Consider the following 9,488-nt stretch of genomic DNA (forward strand, 5'->3'; position numbering starts at 1 on the left):
TAAGAGACTCCACTTTCACTTTTCACGTTCGTGCATTGGAGAAGGAAATGGCAATCCACTCCAGTATTCTTGCCTGGAGAATCCCAGGGACAGAGGAGTCTAGTGGGCAGCTGTCTATGGGGTCGCACAGAGTCGGACATGACTGAAGCGACTTAGCAGAATACTTAATTGGAAACTTAGATCCAAAGGACTGAAACTCAGTCTTCACCCCAAAACAAAAACAAACTGAGTAATTTGAGGTTTATGGCATTTGGTTCAGGTCAACACACATACAAGGAGTAAGGGGAAGAGCAAAGCCAGTGACAGAACACATTCAATCTGGGAAGATGTTTATACAGAGTGTAGTGGAACATCAGGAAGAGCTCCATACCGACTCTCTGTGTGTGTCTGGAGGTGGCAGATCCTTCTGTGGCACATCCAAGAATGGGGAGCTCAGGGCCGAGGCCACTCCTGTCATTCCAGTTTTAGAAGTTCCACGTCAAAGATGAGAGTGGCATTTGGTGGGATGATGCCTGGGTGCCCAGTGGCACCATAGGCATAGTCTGGGGAGATAGTCAGCTTGGCTGTCTGACCCATGCTCATCTGGGCAACCCCTTCTTCCCAGCCTTGGATCACCTCCTGCTTGCCCAGCACAAACTTAAAGGGCTTGTTTCTGTCCCGGGAGGAATCGAATTTCTTTCCATCGTCAAGCATCCCTGTGTAGTGCACCAAGAAGGTCTGGCTGTGCTTCGGGAAGGTACGCCCGTCTACGGGAGAGATGGTCTCCACCTGTGCTCCCATGGCTGTGGTAGTGGCGGACGCTGGGTTGGCCGATGGGCTCCGATACGGGCAGCGTGGACCAAGCAAGGTCCAGGCTATTTAACGTGATATTCAAAGCAAAAGTCTAGTCCTCTCTTTGGTGACTATCATAAAATCTGCCTCCGAGCCTTTACTCAGGCTTTACCTCCTCCTGAAATACCTTTTAACTTATCTACCCAAATTCAACTTATTCAAGTTGACTTTAATTATTATTATTAAATTATTATTAACAGATTAAAGCATGACTTTAATCTGTTTCCTTTTCTTCCCTGATTAAAATTCTGCCTCTGTTACTCTCCGTCTTTTGGGGAACTGTACAGATCACTGTGCGCATCACTTGTTTTCCATTTAATTGCGTAACAGTTTCTAGTGTCGGGCTTTCTTTTGCCTATTATTTTGTCTCCTCCAAACCCAGTGGATGTTTCTCCAGAGGAACTATACTATGTCTTAACAAAAGTAAATTTTCTTTCTTTGTGATAGGATTCACAGATGTCCAATATACTGGGCAGAAAACTTTTCAGTTTTAAGTAGGTCTTGGTGCAGAACTGCTTTAAAAAAACAGTATTTCATTAATAAGAAGGGAATTCTTTACTTGAAACCGAAGGGAAACCTTCAAGGTCAGCCCCTAATTTTACAAATAAACAGATTTAGCCCTCGTGATATCGAATGACTCATCCAAGGAAGCATAGCTATTAGGGCAGAGCTGAGACTAGACCCCAAGTCTTCTGATTCCCATGGTACGGTGTGGTCAGTTTCAGCGTTCAGAATACTTGAGGAGGGACCTGTGTGTTTAAGAGGGAAGCTAGAAGAAGGAAGAAGACAACAAATACGCTGGGCTTCCAGAAAGAGGTGATTCAAAGGAAAGTTCCCTATTAACGGTCAGAGGTCAGGAATAGAGTACTGAGCTTTATTGTCTTCAGGGTGGAATAATTGTCAAAATGGGATGAGCTGAAAGAAAGCCTGGAGAGGCACCACTGTTTGAAAACCAAATTTCTATAGAATTATAGTTAGTTTTTGAAAATCAGTTGGTAGAGATAGGAGAATTAACTCAGAAGGGAAGCAGGAAATTTGAGCCACAAAAGCCCGGAAATAATACTGAATCTAGAGCAAGAGCATAGCAGAGCCAGTATGGTTGAAATGGACTCTACTGTCTTAAAAGGAAGTTGACAGGGTATGTGAATTATATCTTAGTAAAGCTGTAGTTTAGGAAAAGAGAGAGATTGAACTCTACCCTTGAGTCATTTCTCTAATGATAATTGCAGGGAACTCTGTATAACTCAACTTCTCCCCTCTGCTGGTTAGAGCTGATTTGGACTGGAATCTGAATCTACAGCCTTCCACAACAGTTCTTTTCTTCTTCTGTAGTTAGCTGTAGACAGGAGGAGAGAGTGACACACTAAATGTAGGTGAAGAAATAGAGATAAAAGGAGGTATACTCATGAGTGATGAAATGAGTGTACTCATCAGATATTCCCTCATCTTTTCCATGTAAAGGAAATAACAGTTTAAGACATGATATAAGTCCACGAAATCAGAATTATCAGTAAACAACTTGGGTTCAAGAGTTTATAAGACCTGAATTCACCTCTGAGACTGAATCATGTATGTTACCTTGACCAAGTTACTTAATCTGAATATAGTGTCCTAACCTGTGAAATGGGAATAATGATGTCTACCTCAAAGAACTCTTGTGAGAATTAAGTTAGTATTGTAGAGTGTCTAACATGATGTTTGGCACAGGGAGCTCAAAAAATAATGGCTTATTTTTAGCAGAAAAACTTGGCCTTGTGTCAAGTAGACAGTGTACTTTTAGTTAGCACTATTTGATTTTAATGTACATTAATCTGATTTTCTTTTTTAGAAATCTAGTTCATATGATTGAGCACGCCCAGAAAGAGCTTCAGAAGTTAAGGTAAATTGTTTTTCTTTCTATTTTAGAATGAAGTTTAGGTGAATCCTTAGTAAATACAATAAGAAGGAAAAGGAACCACTGGACTGTGGTCATATGAGAGTAAATAATTGATAATCCACTCTGTCTACCGTTTAGTGTTGGGTTTGCCCTACCTGAGTTGAAAAGAAATAGACCTGAGATCTGAAAACATCTCTCCGGGGTCATTTGCAGTTTGCAAGTTTGCAGTTACTGAAATGATAACTTTTAGAAGGAAAAAGTAGTAGAATAATATGTATAATATGATTTATATTAAATTAAAAACACACACACACCCTAATCTCTGTATGCATATACACATACAGGAAAGTATCTGAAAGAATACTCACCAAAAACTGAACAGAAGTTATCAGAGAGAAGGAAAAGCACATGGAAGGAAGGACTATCCATTCTTAAGCAATTAAAGACGTATTAGTTACAGACTTTTCTGTTGATTTTAGTCTTATGTTAGAATGTAGGTGGGTTATATAAATTTTTTTTTTTTTTTTCAGGAAACATATTCAAGACTTAAACTGGCAACGAAAGAACATGCAACTCACAGCTGGATCTAAATTAAGAGAAATGGAGTCAACGTGAGTATCTGTAATTCCATCACCTTTTAAATTGTTTGCCACGTGTTAAGATCAAGATTCAACAATATGATTCAAACACTATTCAAATGGAGTGCCACAAGTATCAAAGAAATGCTTTTCCGGAATCCCAGTCTTCACTGCTTCTGCCTGTTTCTGAAGTATGGGCTTGAAAGGAAGTTAGAGTTACACACAAAAAACTGAACCACTGCCAGTTTATTCTGATTTTAGAGCCCCCTGTTTTCCATCCACTACTACTGTTCTGAATGGAATTCTACCTTTTAAAAGGAAAAAAAGTCTATTTTTAAACTCTTAAAGGAGGGAAATTCCTTACTTTCTTGATCATTTGTGTATGTCTCAGGAGTTTTTCCCCTTTGTTTATATATTTTGTTTTTTAATGTTGTTCTTCATATACTCAAATTTGTACAAATCTCTGAATACAGTCATTTTTTTCATCGTTTCTTTTCTTTTTTGACTTGCTCTTTCCCTGATCTCCCTGCCTCCATCACCCACACCGTTGTCCTTACTCCACCTTCCCCTCACCCATGTTATCAGTCTGTTACTGCATCTTTCCACACTGTTCTTCAAGCTGATACAATCTTCTGCGTGTCCATGTGTGTTTGTTTCATTTGTCCTAGAGACTTTTTTCTGGGAGAAGGGGAAGATTCTTTGAATCTGTGGAATTCTATCTTAGCAGCTGTAGAAATTTCATCATTTTTTATTGCCTTTGCCCTATTTTCTATCCTTTTCTAACCCAATTTAATACTAACTTCAACCACTTTTTCATATCTCTTCAGCTCTTTCTAATTTGTTCTTTTTTTACACTTTTTATTTTGAGATAATTGTAGGTTCACATGCAATTTAAGAAGTAGTGCAGAGAGGTCTTATATACATACCCTTTATTCACTTTCCCCCCTAATTGTGCCTCAGCTTTGAAAATGTAAAGCTAAAAGTGAAGGTTAGTATTATGGTTAAATATATATATACTGGTAAAAATGTGTGTACTATAAATGTGTATAGTTATGTGTATACTATAAACATCTTGAAGAGAAATTTCGCTTTAGGTAATTTTCCCCTCTGTTTTCTTTTCTAGCTGGGTATCCCTGGTCAGTAAGAATTATGAGATTGAAAGGACTATTGTACAATTAGAAAATGAGCTCTTTCAAATGAAGCAGCAACACGGAGAGGCAAACAAAGAAAACATACGGCAAGACTTCTGAAATAGACTGGCTCGGTGGGTAGAGAGGAAGGTACGCTGAGCTTTCACAGATCGGGCGTCTTAGCTATGAAGAACAGCATCTTTTGGAAACCATCAGTGGTTATATGTTTAGAAACCGTAAAATGTGGGTAGTTGTATTCTATTTGTACATTTTAGTAAAATAAAAACTTAAACATGATGGTGGTTTGTTTTGTTTTGTGTTTTTGCTATTTAAAAAGGAACTTTAGATTTCCAAGATTAGTATGGCTTTAGAATAATGTTTTTTTCATAAAATTAATTTTGAGTCACTGGGACCATATTTTGTACCCAAGAGATCCTTACTGAAAGTTATCAACATGTACAAGAAGTTGGAAATTTTGGTTTATTAATATAAGTATTTCAAATCAAGAGGTAGTTCTTTTTTTTTTGGCATTTATTTATTTTTTTTTTTAATTTTATTTTTTAAAAAAAAATCACATGCTCCCCATCCTGAACCCTCCTCCCTCCCAACCTCCCCATAAGTTTTAATTACCAAACAAGACTAAAGAAATACAGTGGCTCCATATATGTTATCTGTGATCATCATCACTGTAAGCAACAGTTACATAAAGTGTGGTATGTGCTGAGCACTGTTGTAAGCACTTTAGGTAGATGAACTAAACTTACATGAGTTAAAAAAAAAAATGGATCCTCACAAAAGCCTATGGAATTACATATTCTTCTTATATACAAACTGACAGGTTCTGATGAAGTAATTTGCTGAAGTTTTTTTAGCTAGAAAGTGTCATCAAATTTTTGAATCCAGTAGTTAGCACCATGGGTGTGTTCTTATCCCTCTACTTGTAAAGAATTAAATTATAAAAGATTCCTAACCAATTCAGAAAAAATATTTGCAACATATCAAAGGATACATAGTCTTCCTGTACAAATCACTTTTACAAATCACTGAGATGAACTCCCACCAGAAAAAAGTTAAAAGATGTTTAGCATTAAAACCTAGAACTTGTCAAACCTATTATATTAATAGTGCTTTTTGTTGTTCAGTCACTAAGTCACATCCAACTCTTTGTGACCTCATAGACTAGCACACCAGGCTTCCCTGTCCTTTACCATCTCCTGGAATTTTCTCAAAATCATGTTCATTGAGTCAGTGATCCCATCCAACTGTCTCCTCTGCTGCTGCCCTCTTCTCCTGTCCTCAATCTTCCCCAACATCAGGGTCTTTTCCAGTGAGTCACCTGTTTGCATCAGGTGGCCAAAGTATTGGGAGCTTCAGCATCAGTCCTTCCAATGAATATTCAGGGTTGATTTCCTTTAGGATTGACTGGTTTGATCTTGCTGTCCAAGGGACTCTCAAGAATCTCCAGCACCACAATTCAAAAGCATCAATTCCTTCGGACTTGGCCTTCTTTATGGTTCAACTCTTGCATCTATACATGACTACTGGAAAAATGATAGCTTTGACTCTACAGACGGTATAGTCCTTTTTTGGGGGCAGAGTATAATTGACAATATTAAGGGTCAGTGGTTTTAAAGCTACAGAAAAGTCCATAATTTGTATATGACTTTTTTTAAATCAAAATTTTTGTGTCAACACACTCATACTTTTTCTCGATATATAATAATACGGAGTTTCATTTGTGATCTATCAAATATTCAATATTATTAGGTAGAGCTCATACCATCAGCTTTACTCATCTTTTGTATGGCAGTATTTATGTATTAAATATTTTCATATGTTGCTCTTAAAAATGACTGGAAAATGAATATATGAAATTTGTTGAAACTGGCAAGTCTTTAGCTTCAGTCAGAAGTCAGTCCTGAGCTGTTGACTGCTTAATTAGAGAAGGACAATAGGGAAATGTATGAAGTACTTAGAAAACGTCCAAAAAAAGGTACAGTGGTGAAGTTTAAAAATCTTAAATGATTTAGAATCAGCATCTAAAATGCATCACAATAGCCCAAACCCTAGGAAAAGTTCAGTAGCATGTTAAGACTGTTGAAGATAAAGCTTGCTATGTATGTCTTTATCATGGGGAGGGGAATTAATTACATTTTAATTTCAAAAATTTTATAAAATTTTATGATGTGTTGAACATGACTTGGTCAAACATGACTGAGCACCATGGGTTGGTAGTATACTTTTCAAAGTTAGCCACATTCAAAAGGAAAAGTCCTTGAATGATTTAGGAATTTTCTATGTTCTAGTTTTCTGGAAACAGCATCCTTCTCCCACCCTCTCCATTTCTACTTCTAACTTTTCTCAATTTAGTTAGGAAAATTCCTAAGTAATACACAAAAGGAAGTGATTTTCTATCATATGGGCAAATATCTGAAAGGTTATACACAATATTTTTAACTGGTTCAAGATCTATGAATAGTTTCAGGGGTTCCATGAACTACTTCACATCCTGTTATATGTATGTATGCATTTTTAATAGAGTATAATTTACATCAGATTCCCAAAGGGCTTCGTATGCAAGAAAGATCCCTCCCCTGGTAGACATGACTGTTCTGTCACATCAAGTTCCATTCTCCCCCATTCTTTCTCTCCCTTCTCTCCAGATTCAACCTCAGCTGAACTGCATAATTTTTAATAAGCCCATCATCTCCAGTTTTTTTCTGCACTGCCAAGACTGAATGGTTGGATGGGAAGCACATGATTTTTGGCAAGGTGAAAAGAGAGTAAGGGACTTCACCAGTGGTCCAGTGGCTAAGACTCTGCACTCCCAATTCAGGAGGCCCAGGTTCCCTGATCAGGGAACTAGATCCTACATGCCCATTCCACACACCACAGCAAAGATGGAAGATCTTGAGAGCTGTAACTAAGACCTGGCACAGCCAAATTAATTTTTTTAAAAAAGAGTATGAATATTGTGGAAGCCATGGAGTATTTTGGGTCCAGTAATAATAGCAAGACCAGCAGGAAGACCACCATTGCTGACTGTGGACAACTCAAAAATTTGACGCCCAGACCATTTCTCCTGTAGCTCAGGAGAGCACCCTCTACCTCCATCTGCTCACAGTCTCCTATAATCTTTGTGCTTTTGCTGCAGTTCCTTGGGTTCCATGTTTTCTTCACCTTCTGCTGGATTGCAGAGGTAAGTTTATGATTATGATATAATGACAGCAAAGCCTGTCCTGCAAGATCGCAGGGAGGGGAGATCTGTAACATATTTAAAAAAAAAAAAAATCAGTCAAAATATCTTCCAGCTCATTCAACATCATTTCTGGAAGCTAGAAAGAAAAAAAAATGGAGCCATACCTTCAGAATTCTTACAAGAAGTTTACAACCTAGGCCTCATCAGGTGGTCAAATTATCAGTTAAGAATAAACAGAACAAAGACATTTTCAGTCAAATGAAATCTTAAAAACATTTACTTCCTGAGCATCATAAGGAGCTACTGGAAGATAAACTCTTCTAATCTAATGCAGGGGAAAGGTAGAGGGACTCTTCCAAGGAGATGGGTGAAAGAAGATCCCAGATTATATCTGTACACTCAGTAGAGGGTAACCAGTTGGGATTGGAGTGGTGTGATTAAAGACAAGCATTTTGAGAGCTCTCATCACAAAGATGTTTACTACCATGGTACCATCTTTATACCTTGAGGAGCAGGATGCCCAGGTGAGCTGGCACACATTTCTAACTTGCACATGACTTGCTCAATGTCCTTACGAAATTCCTATTCTCCCCCGCCTTGACCTATTGGAAGTGTTCTGCTGTGTCCTACTTCTGAAGAGTTTTAGTTCAGTTGCTCAGTTGTGTCCGACTCTTTGTGAACCCACAGACTGCAACATGCCAGGCTTCCCTGTCTATCACCAATTCCCGGAGCTTGCTCAAACTCATGTCCACCGAGTCGGTGATGCCATCCAACCATCTCATCCTCTGTGTCCCCTTCTCCTGCCTTCAATCTTTCCCAGTATCAGGGTCTTTTCCAATGAGTCAGTTCTTCACATCAAGTGGCCAAAATATTGGAGCTTCAGTTTCAGCATCAGTCCTTCCAATGAATATTCAGGACTGATTTCCTTTAGGACGGACTAGTTTGATCTCCTTGCAGTCCAAGGGTCTCTCAAGAGTCTTCCCCAGCACCACAGTTCAATGGCATCAATTCGTTGGTGCTCAGCTTTCTTTATGGTCCAACTCTAACATCCATACATGACTACTGGGAAAACCATAGCTTTGACTATACGGATCTTTGTCAATAAGGTAATGTCTCTGCTTTTTAATATGCTGTCTAGGTTTGTCATAGCTTTTCTTCCAAGGAGCAAGTGTCTTAATTTCATGGCTGCAGTCACCATCTGCAGTGATTTTGGAGCCCGAGAAAATAAAATCTGTCCCTATTTATATTTTTTCCCCATCTATTTGCCGTGAAGTGTTGGGACCGAATGCCATGATCTTAGTTTTTTAAATGCTGAGTTTTAAGCCAGCTTTTTCACTCTCCTCTTTCACTTTCATCAAGAGGCTTTTTAGTTCCTCTTTGCTTTCTGCAATAAAGGTGGTATCATCTACATATCTGAGGTTATTGATATTTCTCCCAGCAATCTTGATCCCAGCTTGTGCTTCAGCCAGCCTGGCATTTTGCATGATGTACTCTGCATATAAGTTAAATAAACAGGGTGACAATATACAGCCTTGACATACACCTTCCCCAATTTGGGACTGGTCCATTGTTCCATGTCCAGTTCTAACTGTTGCTTCTTGACCTGAATACAGATTTCTCAGGAGGCAAGTAAGGTGGTCTGGTATTCCCATCTCTTGAAGAATTTTCCACAGTTTGTTGTTATCCACATAGTCAAAAGCCAGTGTAGTCAATGAAGCAGAAGTAAATTTTTTTTTTTTTAATTCTCTTGCTCTTTCTATGATCCAGTGGATGCTGGCAATTTGATCTTTGGTTCCTCTACCTTTTCTAAATCCAACTTGAACATCTGGAAATTCTCAGTTCATGTACTGTTTTTTGTTGGGTTTTTTCTCCCC

The 9,488-nt window shown here is 38.4% G+C and overlaps 1 protein-coding gene and 1 pseudogene across 2 annotated transcripts in view; one reads left to right on the forward strand and one right to left on the reverse strand.

Moving 5' to 3' along the window:
* BCAS2 (breast carcinoma amplified sequence 2) overlaps positions 1-4,712 on the forward strand; it is a 15,601-nt gene extending 10,889 nt beyond the window's left edge. For both annotated transcript variants that reach the window (XM_010830765.1, XM_010830764.1), the window contains 3 exons: positions 2,660-2,710; positions 3,238-3,318; positions 4,409-4,712. In XM_010830765.1, the coding sequence (XP_010829067.1) occupies positions 2,660-2,710; positions 3,238-3,318; positions 4,409-4,535 (259 nt within the window). In that variant the 3' untranslated portion in view covers positions 4,536-4,712. The remainder of the gene's footprint in view (positions 1-2,659; positions 2,711-3,237; positions 3,319-4,408) is intronic.
* LOC104981585 lies at positions 113-2,633 on the reverse strand (annotated as a pseudogene).
* Positions 4,713-9,488: the final 4,776 nt, after the last annotated feature.

This window comes from Bison bison, unplaced genomic scaffold, assembly GCF_000754665.1.
Source record: "Bison bison bison isolate TAMUID 2011002044 unplaced genomic scaffold, Bison_UMD1.0 scf7180017864519, whole genome shotgun sequence".
In the NCBI taxonomy this organism is placed as follows: Eukaryota; Metazoa; Chordata; class Mammalia; order Artiodactyla; family Bovidae; genus Bison; species Bison bison.